General features: G+C 36.5%; 1 protein-coding gene and 1 pseudogene across 9 annotated transcripts in view; one reads left to right on the top strand and one right to left on the bottom strand.

Annotated features, from left to right (window-relative positions):
- ICA1L (islet cell autoantigen 1 like) overlaps positions 1 to 18,489 on the bottom strand; it is a 98,191-nt gene that overhangs the window by 3,704 nt on the left and 75,998 nt on the right. For 8 of the 9 annotated variants that reach the window (XM_058300359.2, XM_071216179.1, XM_071216177.1 and 5 more), the window contains 3 exons: positions 9,433 to 9,507; positions 4,883 to 5,137; positions 3,906 to 3,995 (listed from right to left, as the gene is read on the bottom strand). In XM_058300359.2, coding sequence (XP_058156342.1) covers positions 3,906 to 3,995; positions 4,883 to 5,137; positions 9,433 to 9,507 — 420 coding nt within the window. Of the gene's footprint in view, positions 1 to 1,667; positions 1,745 to 3,905; positions 3,996 to 4,882; positions 5,138 to 9,432; positions 9,508 to 18,489 lie in introns of those variants that run through there. The other variant, XM_071216180.1, reaches the window with a different exon arrangement.
- LOC139439343 (nucleolar protein 58-like) lies at positions 11,157 to 14,148 on the top strand (annotated as a pseudogene).

Below are 18,489 nucleotides of genomic sequence, written 5' to 3'. Positions count from 1 at the left end.
AATCTCTTTTTCTTATTATTAATAGTCTTCAATTTGCACTGTGGCATCAATTCAAGGAAGCATGTTTTGGCTAAGGACTGGGACTGCACAGTGGCACAGAGACTGGGTCAGATCAGCTTCCTTAGAAGGCTAGCTTCATGAGAAAGTGAGACCCAGGAGACCACCTAAAGAACTGGATTATGAGACCACAGTCACTGTGGGCAGAGGGTGGAAGGCAGTTTCTCGCAGCCCCATTTATTGATATAATCACGGTTAGCACTTCGCACAGACGAGGGCTAGGGTTTGGGCTGCTGAAGCCTCGAGGATCAGAACAGAGTGAAGACCACTCTGCGTTCAGTTCTGTTTCTGGGTACCCCAAAGTTGTGTCAGTGACACCCAAACATGTTCTGACTTTGAGTACTGGGTACACTACCTACTAATGAGAAATACTGGGCAAATCACTTAATGTTGGGGGGTGGCTGGACAGGGGCTCTTGTTTCCTCATCTGTAAAGTAATAACCATATAATTTAGCATTAGATAGGACACTTGAGAGTCATCAGGGGGACGATTAATAATGATGCTGGAAGAAAAGGTGTCAACCAGTACATGTGGTCATTCCATAGTATACCTGACCTCCCTTGTGCAGTTGTTGGTTTCTGATGAGTACCAGAAAATGGTACTGCTTAATACAAATGTGAAATGTTTTTATATTCATTAGTCACAATGGGAAATTAAGGTTTTAGTGACATTTTTTATGGGGGTCTCCTTGTGTACACTGTTCTTGTCTCCACAGCAAATAGAAAGGGAATTAATTTTGTGGAATTATACATATAGAGATAAGAGCCCAAGTTACTTTAATTTTCATAAGGTAAATGCCAAGAAACAGAACTTAACTCCCTAGAAGTTCCCCTTGTGATATCCCTCCAGTTACTGTTCATGTGCCCCACTCAGGGAACACTGGGGCTATTTGCAACAGTGCTGTGGTAATAAACATTCTTGGTCAAGATATGGATGCATTTCTATTGTGACCAAACAGGTCTGGTACATAACACGAGGTATAGTAGAAACTGCCAAACAGTTTCCAAATGGTAGTACCAATTTACCTTCCATAGGCAGTGTATGATAATTTCAGTTTCTACTTCCTTGACAATACATGGAATTTTTTTCATTTAGCTATTCTGGTATGTAAGTATTATCATATTTTGGTTTTAATTTTCATTTCCTTAATGGCTGAGTGGGAGCACCTATGAATGAATTTTAAAGATGTTAAGAATGTCAATTCCTATTAAAATTTGCCAGCTTAGTTTTATTGTATCTTTTTGTAGAGAGCTTTCTTTTCATCCTGATTTTTTCCCCAAAATAAGCATCAAGAATTATAAGCAAATAGCACCTTATCTAATAGACTGCTTTTCATGTTCATTTCTAAAATATACTACTTTATATTCTTCTAATTTAAATGAAAAAGTACAAACTCAGTTTTATAGTTGGTTTAAATATAACCATAGGGAAGTGGATATGGCTTAAGCATTTGGGCTTCTGCCTACCACTCAGGATGTCCCAGGTTCAGTTCCCGAGGCCTGCTAGAGAACATGAGCTGGTACGGCGGGGAAGGCACAGAGAGCTGATGGAACAAGCTGACGCAATAAAAGAGACACACAAAGGAAAGACAATGAGAGACACAACAAACCAGGAAGCTGAGGTGGCTCAGGTGATTGAGCTCCTCTCTTCCACATAGGAGGTTCCGGGTTCAGTTTCCAGTGACTCCTAAAGAGAGAACAAGCAGACATAGACAGCACACAGTGACCACAAACAATGAAGGGGGAGGAATGAGGAATAAAAATATATATATTTAAAATATATATATATATAACCATAAATAATCTGAATCCCTGAGGCATGGCTGTGTATCCATGATCTGCTTGGGGTTGTGGATTCCCCAACTGACTTACCCCAAAGTATTGAAAAGCATAAAACAGGATTCCAAGAGTCTACGCTGATACATAAGTAAATAAGGGGAATAAGGGAAAGCTTTTCCACAAAATAGTATGCCAATTAATAAATGAGGGAATAAGAAATTAAAAAATCACCACTTGGCAATATTCACTATAATAAATATTTCAGGCAAAAATTATCAATGAATGTCAAATCAGTGGGTAAAACTTTGATAGAAACATGCTATTATGAGAAACAGTCTCAAATATTTTCCTACAAGATACCTTTTTAATTACAAAGGGAAAAATTCAGTATTAATTTTATAGTGGAGAAACCTGGCAGATATCACCTTAACTAAGTGATCAAAATTAACATCATCAACAATGGGATAAAATGGATACCATGTCCCTCTTGATAAAATTCACTGATAAGGCACAACAGCACTCACCTGCTGCTAGTCCTGCCAAAATGCATAATCTGAATCTGATTATCAGGAAACATCAGATAAAACCAACTCAAATGATATTCTACAAAGTAAATTAACTGTACACTTCAAAAATGTCAAGATCAGGAAAGACCAAGAATGCAGAACTGTTTCAGATTCATTATGTTTGCTACTTAGTTTCAAAAGATTCAGAAGAAAAAACAAATATATACATGAAGAGAGAAAGTAAGGCAAACATGGTAAAAATGTTAACATTTGGGGAATCTGGGTGAAGAATATATGGGAATACTTATTTTTGCAACTTTGCTCTAAGTCTGAAATTATTTAAAATTTAAAAGTATTGAAATATCACACAAGGGCAGGCCCTGAAAGGGCTCCCACTGGCCAACATAAGGCAATTTGAGCACCAAAATTATTACATACAGTAATGACTGGAAACCTTTGAAAAAAAAGTTTTCTCCCACAGATATTCTTGAAAATATTTTGTGTGTGTGTGAAAGAGAAAGAAAGAGAGGAACCTGCTCAAAACAAGTGGAGTAAAATATTAATAACAGGTGGATCTCAGTAAAGGGTATACAGGTATTCTTTGCGCTACTTTTACTTATGCTTACTGTACATTTGAAATTCTTTCCGAATAAAATATTTTTTAAAATCAACATCAGTGCATAAGATTAATATAAATCTAAAATGCTGCAAGCCAGAGAGCATATCTATTTTCTATGTTTACCTTTTACTACATGGACCACAGTTCTGCAGACAGTAATGGAAAGTACTCAATATAATTGTAGCAATTACTATATGCCAGGACCTGTGCTAAGTTCTGAACTGAATTCTTTGTCAACAGGCATCCTGTAATCAAAAAGCATTTTCTTTCTCTAATGGCATTCATTATCAATAAACCTTAACACAAAATATAAAAGATTACAGAACGGAATTTAGTATACTATGACAAGCTCATAATTTCTATTGAATGCTTTCCACAGTAAAAGGTAGCCAGGAATAGCTTTCATTTTAAAAATAGCTCATTATTAGTAAAATATTTTTCTGGACAATATGAAGTGAAGACTATAAAGTGATCCTTTCTAAATTTATCTGGAGAAGCAGATTTGGGCTCAACTGGTAGAGCATCTGCCTAACATATGGGAGGTCCAGGGTTCAATACCGAGGGCCTCCTAACCCATGTGGTAAGCTGGCCCATGTGCAGTGCTGACGTGCGCAAGGAGGCGGTGCCACACAGGGGAGCCCCATGCAAGGAGTGTGTTCCACAAGGAGAGCCACCCCGTGCAGAAAAAAAAAAAGTGCAGCCTGCCCAGGAGTGGCACACACAGAGAGCTAACGCAGCCAGATGATGCAACAAAAAAAGAGACACAGGTTCCCAGCTCCACTGACAAGAATGCAAGCAGACACAGAAGAATATGCAGCGAATGGACACACAGAGCAGATGGGGGTGGGGAGAAGGGAGAGAAATAAATAATAAATCTTTAAAAATAAATTTATCTGAATTCATCTGATTCCTAATGTGGCAAAATTATTAAAATAATAACTTACATTTTGTTAATTTCTTTGGACTTGGTGAAGGCACTGGCTGGTTATCAATGTGTGAATGAGGAAGTTCAGATCCCCCCTGGGAGACCCAGCCTAGGGGGAGGAAAGCAGTGAATTATCTATTGTTAAAGAAGTAGTAGTAGTATCAAAAAAACAAGAAAGGGCAAAAATATTTAATGTACCCCAGTTTTGGCTACCAGGGTAAGAGTCTATAATACAAGAGGTATAAAACACTTAAAATTTATCTACATAAAATTATATATTTTAACCAAATCATCCAAGTTTTTTCCCAGCTGGGGTTAGATTAGACATATTTTTCAAACTGGGTTTGAAATAAATATCCAAGTTGTTTTTTATTTCCCCAAACAACTGCAAATGTTTTAGAAATACAATTGACTAGACTTGGTAACTAATATGGATGTGGGGAGTGAGCAGTACAAAATGACTCCCAAGGTGCAGATGATGGTGGACCAACAGATGAGTAGAGGTAGGAGACCCTTTCCTCAGGAAAACACCCTGCCCCAAGCTTTCTACCACAGTTCTCAACTCCCAGGCTTTGGAAGCAGCCTCCAGAGTGGTTCCTTTTTCTCCTGTGATCTCTGAACCCATAGGAACCAGAGCATACCAAGTTTTGCACTTCCTTTGTTTTCCATAATGGCTCCCATTGGTGGATGAAAGAGTATCACCTGATGAAGCAGGAGTAATTTAGCAGGTCAGGTATTTTAAACAAGATGTTAATTTTCTAGATAGGAAAGATGCCAGAGAAAGTCAATGGAGGAAAGCGGCCTTTCTTTCACTCTTGTTGAGATTCTTGTGGCGATTATATTTATTTTCCCAGATGATTGCTATGATTGCAAATTTTACCCAATTTGACTGAAGTTAAAATTTATCTCATTGATTCTAGGATCAGTCAGCAAATACTTTTGTTTCACAAAGATAAAATAAGGCACACATGTCCAAGTGATTAGTAGACACTTAACTGTTGAAAGGTCCAGCAGCATGAAAGCCAAGGTCAAAGAGTTGGGAAGGAAGGAATCCAGAATGAGCAAGAGGCTTGGACCCCACAAAAGGTTCCTGGGATGTGAGACTGCCACTGGAGCTCCCAAATGCAGTCTGGCATTCTTGGGTAAACTCACTAGTACTTGAAGAACCAGGACTTAGGAGGTTGTTGAGAAATGAGAATTCTTTCTCAAAATCCTCTCCTTCCATTGAATCCACAAGTAGATCTTTGGCAGCTATTAAGTGAAAATAAAGCAAAAAGGGTTTTTCCTTTTTGTGGGAAATGCAGGTAGGGCAAATACAATTTGTTTTATTGTTCTCATACTTTATTAACAATTTTTAATGCACTAAACTGGGGTCTTATGTGAAAATTATTTCTAATTGAGTAGGACAACTATTGAAATGGCCACATTTCACAATGAAGCTATACCAGTTATGAATATCTATGTGTGAAACAACCAACCACTGACGTAAAACTATAGGAGCTGCAAGGAAAAATAGATAGAAACTAATAAAAGAAGACTAATACGCCACTTAGTAAAACACATGCCAAGATGGCAAAAGGTAAGTAAAGATATAAAACACCTAAGCAGCATAATCAATAATAGTTATTTTGAATATCAAACCATAATAGAAAAATCTTCTCAAGCGTACATTGAAAATTCATAAGTATTGATTATACTAAGACTCAAAAATATCTTAAAGCAAAAATATGACAAACAATATTCTGACTACCATGCAATAAAACTGCTATATAAAAATGAAACAAAAAAGCTTTTTCCACCTGGAAATGTTAAAACCTTCTATTAAACACCTCTTGGGTAAAAAAGGAATAAAATTTCTGAAAAATAAGGATACATCCATGGGATACTTAAATAACAATGAAGAGAACAGAAATGATAGCCCTAAACACCCTTATCAACAAAAATTAAAGAGAACAACTTCAGACATGACATGTAAAGAACTCTGTACCCCAGTGGAACTGGTAAAAATTATGTAAAAGCAACCATTTAGAGTATTTTTAAAGAGTATTTAGAAATGGTTGTAAGAGCAAACGAAACATTTACTCAAGAAAATCTACTTAAATTCAGTAAGAACCGCAAAATCTGTGGTATTTGAAACGAGACCCACTTCTTTCCCTTCCCTCTACCAACTCAGCTAGAAGAAACTTCCCCAGACTGGTGCAGCTAACAATAGTGAGAACTCCCTCCCCCAGCTTCCAAGTGGAGGGCCATCTACCCAGCATTTTATCTCCTGCCCCAGACTACTGCTGCTGAGGTTAATTGTGGGCAAATTGCAGTACATTCATAGAATGTTACTTAACAATAAAAAGGAATCCATTACTGATACACACAACCACATGGATGAATTATAAAAATAATATATTGAACGAAAGTGGCCAGACACAACAGAATTATGTTGTGTCTGGCTTTGAGAGTTCAGGAACAAAACATAACACATATATATATTCCATATATTCCATATAAAGTCCATACATATGGAAGGTCTAGAACAAGCAAATCTAAGAGACAGAAGGTTGATTATTGGTTGCATAGGGGTGGGGGTGGGAGTGAGAATAGTTAAGAAGGTGATAGTTAAAGGGTAACAGTTTCTTTTTGAGATGATAAAAATATTCTAAAATTGACTGTGGCAATGTTTGCACACCAGCAAATTGTACTCTTTAAATAGGTGAATTGTATGGTATGTTGTTATATCTCAATGAAGCTGTTAAAAAAAAAACAAAAATGGAAGAATAAAAATAAAACCCAACTCAAAAAGGCAGAGAACTGTATAACTGAAAGTGGTTAAATAGGAAATGTTATGTTCTATGTCCGTTAAATTTTTTTTAACAACAAAAAGCCAGAGAAAGTACAACAAATAAACCAAGCACATGAGGACTGACAGCAAATGAGCTCAAGGGATTGGGGGTGTGGAAAGTTGGAAATACTGTAAAATTGGGTCACAATGATGGTTGTACAATTCTACATTTATTAAAATCATGAGCTGTATGTTTACAATGGGTGGGTTTTATGTAAATTATACCTCAATAAAGCTGTAAAAAAAGTATAAGGAATAAAATAAAATGAAAAGGAAAAATTATGAGGTAGCGATCAGAAAAACAGTATCCAAATTAAAAATAAATAACTGGTCATTCTTTAGATTAAAAATCAACAGAGTGAAACCTCATGTGAAATACTAATATGGGTAATATTGCATATATAAGACTTTTTACAATATATACAAATAGACTAGAGAGACAGAAACAGAGTAGCAGCTGGGTATGGCAGAAAAAGCAGAGAGTAAGAGGTGATTGAGTTTTTTGTTTTATTATTACTAGTGGAATAATGAAAATGCTCTAATAATTGAAGTGATGAATGCACAACTATGTGATTATACCAGATACCACTGATTATACACTTTGGATAGATTTATACTTTATTAATATATATCAATAAAATTAATTTGCTAAAATTTTTAAAAACTAAAAAATCAATACAATAGATAAATTATTACCTAATTTCATCAAGGAAAAGGGAGAGTGCATAAACATATCAAATAAATGACAAGCTGTTGATATAGTACAGAGGTCAGCCAACTCTTTCTGTAAAGAACCAGATACTAAATATTTTAGACTTTGAGTGCCATGCAGTCCCTGTTACAACTACTCAGCTAGGCCATTTTAGCATTAAAGCAGCCACAGATGATACATAAATGAATAGGTGTGGCTATGTTCCACTAACCTTTATTTACAAAAGTAGTTTGCCAACCTCTTATATAAAGGAAATATTTAGAAATCATAGGAGAAGCATGAAAATCACCTGAAGGTAGCAGTCAATGCAATTAAACAAGAAAAATTGATTATAGGCAGAAGAATTAGTAAAAACAAAAAACATAAAACAGGACTATCTCTATTTTGCAGATGACATGATAATATACCTGGAAAACCCTAATGAACCAATGATTAAATCAAATGATTAAAGAATTCAGCAAGGTATCAGAATATAAAAGTAACATGCAGGAAAATGGATATGGCTCAAGTGACTGGGCTCCTGCCTACCACATGAGAGGTTCCCAGGTTTGGTTCCCAGTGCCTCTTGAAAGAAAGTCGAACAGATGGTAAGTGCAGATAATGAGAGGGTGGGAAGATATAAATAAATAAAATAAATCTTAAAAAAAAGTAACATGCAAATACCAACAGCATTTATATACACAAAATAACCATTTAAAAGATATGTGGAAAAGAAAACCTTGTTCACAATGGCAACAAAGAAGATCAAATACTTAGAAATAAACTTAACAAGAAATGTTCAAATCCTATATGAAGGAAACTATAAAACATTCCAGAGAGATAAATAAGCAATATTTTAAAAATGGAAAGCTGTGCTTTGTTTTTGGTTAGGATGTCTCAATATCAAGCCGTCAGTTTTAACATTTAGTGTGATTACAATAAAAGTATTGATCTTTTTTATGGAGCTATACAACTTGATAGAAAGTTTACATGGAAAAATGAATGAGAATAGCTAAGAAAACAATGAAAAGGAGGGAGAGTGACTACCCATACAAGATACTAAAACACACTAGAAAGTTTCTATAATTAAAACTGTGTGGTACTGGTGCAAGAGCACACTACTGGAATATAAGGAAAATCCAGTAATAGGCCTGAGTAACATACTGAAATCTAATACATGATAATACCTAAATGAGGCAAAGATGGCATTTAAATCATATAATGAATAGCCATTTGCACAAACATGATATTTAATCCATTCCTAACATCATTACACGTGGATAAACTCCAAACCAATTGGAGATCTATATATAAAAAAGAAAACTAAACAAGTACCAGAAGAAAACATGGGTAAATTTCTCTGAAATGACAGTTTAGGAAAAGCTTTCTATGATAAAAATTCAGATCCAATGAAAAATTTACATTAATTAATTAGATAAATTTAAAAAAAAACTTTACATGGCAAGAAACAACTATATGCACAAAGAAAAAATGATAAGTTGAAAGAAAATGTTTACAACATAATTGCTAAGAATAATAAATTCAAGGTAATTTTTTAATACCAGAAAATATCCTAAAGTTGATTAATTATTTGTTACCTCATTTTACAGACAAGGAAACCAGAATGTTGGGAATTCTTTTATTTATTAAATAACGATTTCTTTAATGTGGAACATTTAGTATTTTGCTAGCATTTGAAGACATTGGATGTATAAATTGTATCCATTTGTTCAACAATGAGTGACTACACTGCTAGATGATGGTGGTACATGGCAGAGTAAGATAGACACAGTCCTTGCTATCCTCAAAGTTGTATAGCTACAGAATAACAGGACCCGAACAAACAAAAACAAGAATTATTTAATTACCATCATGATATATTACAAAATCCAAGAACAGATTTGCATTGCATTGTTCTCTACGGACCAATACAGTTTCTGATGATAAAGAAATGGATGTAATAAAAATAGAAGAATTTTAAATAACTAATTATCCATATATATTGAAATAAAAATTTCTTACCATTTTCAGAGCTAGAAAACTGATGTGCTCCAAATTCTCTCATTTGAAAATGTTTCTCCTTGTGATCTTTGGTTGCTGAAACAAAAGCAGATAGAAGATAAGATGAGGGAAAAAAATTTATTATGCTTATTTACTATAATAATCTATAATAATTAGGCAAAGTTTAGTTAATAAATCAGATTATAATATATATAAAAAGATGTAAAATTTTGAAGAATCTTATCCATAAAAATCACATTTTATATAAACATTATAATACTATGGAATACCCAATTCAGGTCTTGTTATATCTATGTCTCTTTGAAAGTTAAAAGTTTTCACATTCCAAAGCCTATACCTATCCTGATGGACATGTTCTTAATCTATATTCTCAGAAAGGCCATTTTATATTACTCTGCCTGATCTCCATGGATTTTCAATTTAATGTTGTGTGAATGGATATAGTCTACTTTTAATTCAAAGGCCACTTTATTCTTATAAAAGCAGTGCATAGGAATAAGCAGGATCTCAGCATTTCACACAAACCAGAGCTAGAGCAATAGTGAAGGGAAAGATCAAACACATATGCTCAAGAACAGCACACTGTCTTCTGATCAAATAGAAACCGTATTCTCATGTGTTTTTCAATGTTTTTTTTAAAAAGATGTATTTATTTATTTCTCTCCCCCCCCCACCCCGGTTGTCTGTTCTCAGTGTCTATTTGCTGCGCCTTGTTTCTTTGTCCGCTTCTGTTGTTGTCAGCAGCATGGGAATCTGTGTTTCTTTTTGTTGCATCATCTTGCTGTGTCAGCTCTCTGTGTGTGCGGCACCATTCCTGGGCAGGCTGCACTTTCTTTTGCACTGGGCGGCTCTCCTTACGGGGCACTCCTTGCACATGGGGCTCCCCTACGCGGGGGACACCCCTGCGTGGCTCAGCACTCCTTGCACACATCAGCACTGCGCATGGGCCAGCTCGACACGAGTCAAGGAGGGGTTTGAACCGCGGACCTCCCATGTGGTAGACGGACGCCCTAACCACTGGCCAAGTCCGTTTCCCTTTTCAATGTTTTTAACGTCATTGCTTACCCAATATAGGCACGCATCCAGACAAAAAAGCTCCAAGATTTTGACATCAGCTATTATTATGGCCATTTTTAAAAAAGATAAATGAAATGAAAATTTCTTCATAATACAAAAATGGATAGACTTATTGTATATGGAGAGTTTAGAAGGCGCAATACATCTAAGGACAAGGAAGTAATAGCCCTACTACACAATTACTAAAATTCTGTGCTGTTTGGGATATAAAAGAATACAGAGAAAATAGTAAAGATTGAAATAATAAAAGTGATCAAAAGGAAACCATTCAAAAGGATCATAAAAAAGCTGAAGTAGGAATTAGGTCCTAAGTTCGAAAAGAGTTAGTAAAAATGTGCTGGAAAAATATAGAAGATAAAAAAATGGATTTAATGAATAAAGTTTTTAGTTGAACACAGAAAAACCTTCACAATAAGGGAGATAAGATGTGGAATATTCTCATCATGAAGCACTGTGTAAAAAGAACAGAACCCTTACCTCCACTTCTGAGTTTTAGTTTTTTCCCTAAAAACATAATTGATGGGAGGAGCTAATAGGTAGAAATGAGGAAATAGAAAGCAAAAAGGAACAAGATTACTTTGAGAAAAAAAGATGGAAGAGTGATGTGCAGGGGAAAAAAATTAGGGAACAAGAAAGACATTCCAGAGATGATTGCAGAAGGAAGTAAGAGGAGAGTGAGGGCTGGGGAAAGGGAAAGTAGGAATGGATGGTAGAGAGCAGGACAGTCCTACCAGGGAGAGTTTTGGGAAGCTACAGAAATGGAGTGTGTTTCCCCTGCTGTACATAGAGAGACTAAGAGATGAAGAATCTTGTTGTTTTTTGTTTATTACTATTGAAATAATGAAAATGCTCTGATAATGATTGAAGAGTTGAATGCACAACTATGTGATTATGCCAAATACCACTGATTATATACTTTGGATGAACTGTATGCTTTATTAATATGTACCATAAAATTAAAAAAAAAAAAGAAATGGAGTATGGCAGATGAAGAAATGTGTTTAAGGAAGTTTTCTGTGTTAAGGAAATCTTCACTGATGATCCACCAAATAGAGTGCATTTGGTATGATTCGTGAGTATGTGTGTTCAAGTCTTTTTGTTGCAGTAACATATATACACTTCAAAATTTCCCATTTTAACCACTTTCAAGTGTACAGTTCAGTGGTATTGACTATATCCACAATATTGAGCTATCATCACCAACATCCATTACCCCAACTTTTCATCACCTCAAACAGAAACTCTGCACCCATTAAGCAATAACTGTCCCTTTCCCTAATGACCTGGATCCTGGTAATCTGTGACCTGCTATCTGTCTCTAAGAATTTGCTTGTTCTAGCTATTTCATATAAGTGAGATCATACAATATCTTTTTGTGCCTGGCTTATTTTGTTCAACATGTCTTTAAGGTTCATCTATGTTGTAGAATGTAGCAGAACAGATTTTATTTTATGTTCTTTTATTTTATTTTAAAGCTACAGATACATGAAATTGGGATCGAGATAGGCATATATGAGAACAAAGGATAGAGCAAAAAGTCTGGTTTTATTCTATTATGTGAAATATCACTAGAATGAATATCTCAGAGTACAAATGCTTGAAGGCATTTCAAATCACTTCCCAAAGATAGTTCTAGAAGTAAAATTACTCAACTAAAATCTGTTTTTCAGAAAGGCATTCCAATTTACACTCCTATTAGGAGTGCTGGTGTTATGTTGGTCCCAGGAATACTGACTATTTTTCCAAATGTCCTTATTACTATGACCAATGGAAAATGTTACTTTGTAACTTCAGCTTCTGGAAATACAGTAGACCAGATACTCAGAAGCTCCCTTTCCCTCCAGCAAAAAAATAAAAATTTTAAAAATCTGCCTAGAAGTTTAAAAATATGCTTTTAATGCATTGCTGGACTTGTTAGAAATAAAAATGGTAAGCTGAAAATAGTACTGGGAGATGAGCAAAGAGCAAAGGGGAAAGGCAGACACCCTAGGGCAAATGCCCATATCAACACTGCTCTCTAGAGACAAAACCCAATATTCCTACATTAAGTTGAAGGCCCTTAAGGGGTTAAAGTGATCCTCAGGCTGGTAGTGTTACCTGACTCTAAAAAGGAAAATTCAGTTTTTCTCTAGAGAAAAATTCTTAAGGCCTCTAGAGCTCACACAAATTAAGAGCAAACAAATATCTCAACCAGAAACCATAAACAAGCAATGACAAGAAAGTCAGAAGAAATCAACAAACAATAGTATTAGACCCTGAGAACTTCAGATATTTGCATTTTTAGATACAATAGCAATTAGAAAGTGAAAATAACATGATACTATCAAAATTGACTAGGGACATTTTTGGTTGTCACAACTCAGCATGCTACTAACATCTATCTTTCTCAATATGGGTTGAAATTTAGCGCTAATAAAGTAGACACAATAATTGTTCAAGCAATTTCCTTGTTAGACAACTTTGATAAAGAACTAAATAACATACATTATGTAGTGTAGAGAATGGTATGGCTGGCATTTCCCTGAACTAGGAAAAATTATTTCAGATAATTTGACATACTGCAAGTGTTTACAGAAAGTTGGCGACAGGAAGAACTATGCCTCTGCCAAACTTTCTGAATTACTGCCAGAAGATATTGAAGCAGAAGTGAAAGCAGCTGCAGAGATATCTATGGGAACAGAAGTTTCAGAAGAAGATATTTGCAATATTCTACATCTCTGTACCCAGGTGACTGAAATCTCAGAATATAGAACCCAGCTCTATGAATATCTACAAAATTGAATGATGGCCATTGCACCTAATGTTACAGTCATGGTTGGGGAATTAGTTGGAGCATGGCTTATTGCTCATGCAAGTTCTCTTTTTAATTTGGCCAAGCATGCCGTGTCTACAGTTCAGATTCTTGGAGCAGAAAAGGCACTCTTCAGAGCCCTCAAGTCAAGACGGGATACCTGTAAGGATGGTCTCATTTATCATATTTCACTTGTAGGACAGACAAGTCCCAAACACAAAGGAAAGATTTCTCGAATGCTGGCAGCCAAAACTGTTTTGGTCAACCATTATGATGCTTTTGATGAGGATTCTAGTTCTGCAGTGGGAGTTGAGAAGTGATCCAAATTAGAGGCCAGGCTGAGGACCTTGGAAGACAGAGGGATAAGAAAAATAAGTGGAACAAGAAAGGCATTAGCAAAAAACAGAAAAATATGAACATACAAGTGAAGTGAAGACTTATGACCTTTCTGGTGACTCTACACTGCCAACAATTTCTAAAAACGCAAGATAGACCAGGTAGATAAAGAGGAGGAAACTACTGAAAAGAAAGCCAAAAAAGCCAAGATTAAAATCAAAGTTGAAGAGTAAGTAGAAGAGGAAGAAGAAATACTGGTGGTGGAAGAGACTACCATGAAGAAGGAGAAAAAAGATAAAAAGAAACACATTAAGGAAGAACCACTTTCTGAGGAAGAACCATGCACCAGCACAGCAGTTTTTAGCCCAGAAAAAAAAAAAACGACAAAAAAGAAAGATACTGAAGACTATGGAAGGAAACCATAATTCAAACTAAACTGAACACATCATGCTTAAGATTCAGTCAGGATCATCTGTAGCTTTCAATCCTAAATAAGACAACTTACTTGTCGTGGCATCAAGTCTCTTAAATCTTACGTCCTCTTTTCTTAGAGTCTTTGATATACAAATAAAAATATTTTCTTTGTATTAAAACAAAACAAAACAAAAAACTGACTAGGCAGGTTTGAAAGAACCAAATAGAACTTTTAGAAATAAAAGGAATAGCTGTTGAAAATCTTTAAATTCAGTACAAAGATTAAAGAGTAGATTGGGTGCAAGAACAGAAAATTATGAAAGAAAGATCTGAAAAGCTTACTCAAAATGGAGCATAAAGGGAAAAGGAGAAAGAAAATATGGAAGGTTAAAAATATGACGGATGAATGAAAGGTCTAATATATGCTTGTTGGAATAAAGAAAATGAAGAAGAGGCAACATTTTAAAAGATAATGCTTGAGCATTTTCCAGAACTGGTAAAAGATACCAACTAAAGATAAAGGAAATGCAACATATAACATGAAAGATTAAAAAACAATAACAAATTCCACATCCAGACACACTGTCTACCAAAACAGCAGGATGCTAAAAACAAGAGTACAGCTAAAAGCAGCCAGAAAGAAAAGACAAATTTACAATAAAGGAACAATAATTACACAACCAGAAGATTTTTCAACAACAACCATGGAAGTGCAGAAAGAAAACACCCACTAATCTAAAATTGTTTACTTAGCAAAACACTTTCAAAAATGAGGGAGAAATAGGTGGGAAGATGGCAGAATAGCAAGCTCTAGGAATCGCTACTTTCACAAAACTAGTAAAAAGGCAGGAACAGTCTGAATCAACTACCTGGAAAACTCCATAGTCCGGGAGAACACTGTACAGCATCCAGAGAAGAATAAGGAAGAGGTTGGTAAATTATGGTAAATATCAGTAAATTTCTCTTCCTGAAAAGAGGTTGCCATTGCCCAGCCCCCACTCTAGCAGCACACAGCACTAACGTAAGGTCTCTGGCATTGCTTGCAGATGGCAAGAAGGGACATAAAAGTCCACTTCCCCAAAATCTGGGGTGGGCATGGGTCAAATGGCTGAAAACAGTCTTTAATTCAGATTCCTGGGGCCAGTTCTTAGGGTGGCCTTTGTTCCAACTTGCCCTAAAAAAAGATTGTGGAAGAGATATTAAAATGGTAGGCTACCTCAGAACTGGAGAGGACAGCTGAAGGGCTGCCATTTACTGGGTAGGTCTTTGGGAAGCTGTGGCAGGAGCTCCTGGTACCCTTCCTAGTCCCTCCCTCATTTCTGATGTGTTCCCCTCTCCCAGATTATGCCCCCCAAGCAAAAGCAGCTTGAGATAATGAAAGCATTGTAAGAAATGATTGACGCTGACAGCCTGGGGCTAAGGCTCACCTGCTTTAACTCCATAAGTGGAACACGTGGGATAGTGAGACTGCAGTCTGTATTGTGGGAAGTAAAGAGGGCATTCAAACTCCTGCAAACAAAACTCTTAAGGCCACTATCAAGCACAAGCCCAGGACAAGAAAGACCCTGCACTTTGAATTTGCCTTGGGTGGCCCTTCCTGATAGGAGGACTGACACTCAAGAAAATATCATGTCACCAGCTGGTTACAAACTCAAGAAACTGACATCTGAGGGAATAAATCCCAGAGTTAACATTTTAAAATATTAAAATGTACAGTGTGCAACAAAAAATTACAAGACAAACAAACAGGAAATAATGGCCCATCCAAAGGAACAAGAGAAAAGTCCAGAAAACATCAAAGAAAAAGACCAGACTAAGGGAAAGTACATCTGAATAGCTAAAAGCATTCTAAAAAGAAGAGTGACGTGGGAGAAATTTCACTGCCTGACCTTGAAACATATTACAAAGCTACAGTGGTCAAAACAGCATGGTACTGGCATAAAGATAGACACATTGATCAGTGGAATAGAATTGATAATCCAGAAATAAACCCTCACGTATACAGTGAACTGGTTTTTGACAAACCTACCAAGTCAATGTTAATGGGAAAAAAGTCTCTTCAACAAATGGTACTGGGACAACTGGATATCTATAACCAAAAGAATGAAAGAGGACCCCTATCTCACTCCCTATAAAAGAATCAACTCAAAATAAATCAAAGACCTAAATATAAAAGCCAGGACCATAAAGCCACTAGAAGAAAATGTAGGGAAACATCTTCAAGACCTTGTAGTAGGTGGTGGTTTCTTGGACCTAACACCCAAAGCATGTAGAACAAAAGAAAGAATAGATAAATGGGACCCCCTCAAAATTAAACATTTTTGCACCTCACAGGACTTTGTCAAAAGGGTGAAAAGGCAGCCAGCTCAATGGGAGCAAATATTTGGAAATCACATGTCTGATAATGTGATTAATATCCAGGATACATAAAGAAATGTTACAACTCAACAATAAAAAGACAAATGACCCAATTAAAAATTGGGTAAAAGACTTGAATAGACATTTCTCCAAAGAAGAAATACAAATGGCAAAAAAACACATGAAGAAATGTTCAACATCATTAATGATTAGGGAAATGCAAATCAAAACTATAATGAGATACCATTTCACACCTCTCAGAATGGCCGCAATTAAGAAGACAGAGAACTACAGACAGAGAGGATGTGGAGATAGAAACACTTATTCCAACAAGTGGGAATGCAGAATGGTACAGCCACTGTGGAGGACTGTTTGGCAGTTCTTAAAGAAGTTGAAAATAGAATTGCCACATGACCCTGTAATACCACTACTGGGTATATACCCAGAAGAACTGAGAGGAGTGATATGAACAGACATCTGCACACCAATGTTCACAGAGACATTACTCACAATTGCCAAAAGTTGGAAACAACCCAGGTATCCATCAAAAGATGAATGGATGAACAAATGGTGGTCTAGTCACATGATGGAATATTATACAGCTGTAAGAAGTGAAGTTGTAAAGCATGTGACAATATGGATGAACCTGGAGGACATTATGTTGAGTGAAGCAAGCCAGACACAAAAGGACAAATATTGTAGGACTGCATTACTATGAACCAAATATATTGTGCAGCATATTGTATGATTCAAAAAAAATTTAGAGGTATCTAGTACACTTAATTGAGAAATGTTTAAGTTTTTATTCAACTGTGTTTTCTTTTTAGTTTTTAATGGTTTATATTTTCAATTATGAAATGTACAAAATAAAGTTAAAAAAAGAAAAAAAGACCAGACTCTGAACATATCGAACAAAGACTTAAAAAATAAAAAATCTTCAATTTACTCTAAGAAATGAAGGAAAATACAGAAGAGAACTAAAGAATATTAGAAAAACAATGAATGACCAATATGAGAAAGTCAATAAAAAGAAATTTTTAAAATGAACCAAACAGGGAAACGGACTTGGCCCAGTGGTTAGGGCGTCCGTCTACCACATGGGGGGTCTGCGGTTCAAACCCCGGGCCTCCTTGACCCGTGTGGGGCTGGCCCATGCGCAGTGCTGATGTGCGCAGGGAGTGCCGTGCTGCGCAGGGGTGTCCCCCGTGTAGGGGAGCCCCACGCGCAAGGAGTGCACCCGTAGGGAGAGCTGCCCAGTGTGAAGGAAAGTGCAGCCTGCCCAGGAATGGCACCGCCCACACTTCCCGTGCTGCTGACGACAACAGAAGCGGACAAAGAAACAAGACGCAGCAAATAGACACAGAGAACAGACAACCAGGGGAGGGGGGGGGGAATTAAATAAATAAATTCTTAAAAAATAAAATAAAATAAAATAAAATGAATCAAACAGAACTGTTGGTGTTGAAGACCACAATAATTTAAATGAAAAGTCCCCAAGAGTATTTCACAAGCAAGATGGATCTGGCAGAAGAAAGAATCAGTGACTTTGAAGCCAAAACAATTTTTTTAAAAAATTTATTTCTCTCCCCTTCCCCCCCATTGTCTGCTCTCTGTGTCCATTCACTGTGTGTTTTTTGTCTGCTTGCATTATCCAGCGGCACTGGGAAACAGTGCCCCTTTTTTATGTTGTGTCATCTTGCTGCATCAGTTCTCTGTGTGTACAGCACCACTCCTGGGTGGGCTGTGCTTTTTTTCACACGGGGCGGCTCTTCTTGTGGGGTGCACTCCTTGCACATGGGACATCCCTATGTGGAGGCGCCCCTGCATGGTATGGCACTCCTTGCGCACGGGAGCACTGAGCATGGGCCAGCTTACCCCATGGGTCAGGAGGTCCTGGGGATTGAACCCTGAGCCTTCCATATGGTAGAAGGATGCTCTATCAGTTGAGCCATGTCTGCTTCCCAGAAGCCAAAACAATTGAAATGAGTCAGGCTCAGGACCAGAAAGTAAAAAAAGTTATAAAAAGTGAAAATTGCCTAGCGAATTCTGGGATGCCATCAGGCATAACCATATACACATTA

Source organism: Dasypus novemcinctus, chromosome 7 (genome assembly GCF_030445035.2).
Source record: "Dasypus novemcinctus isolate mDasNov1 chromosome 7, mDasNov1.1.hap2, whole genome shotgun sequence".
Lineage (NCBI taxonomy): Eukaryota > Metazoa > Chordata > Mammalia > Cingulata > Dasypodidae > Dasypus > Dasypus novemcinctus.
This window is presented reverse-complemented; position numbering and strand designations above follow the sequence as displayed.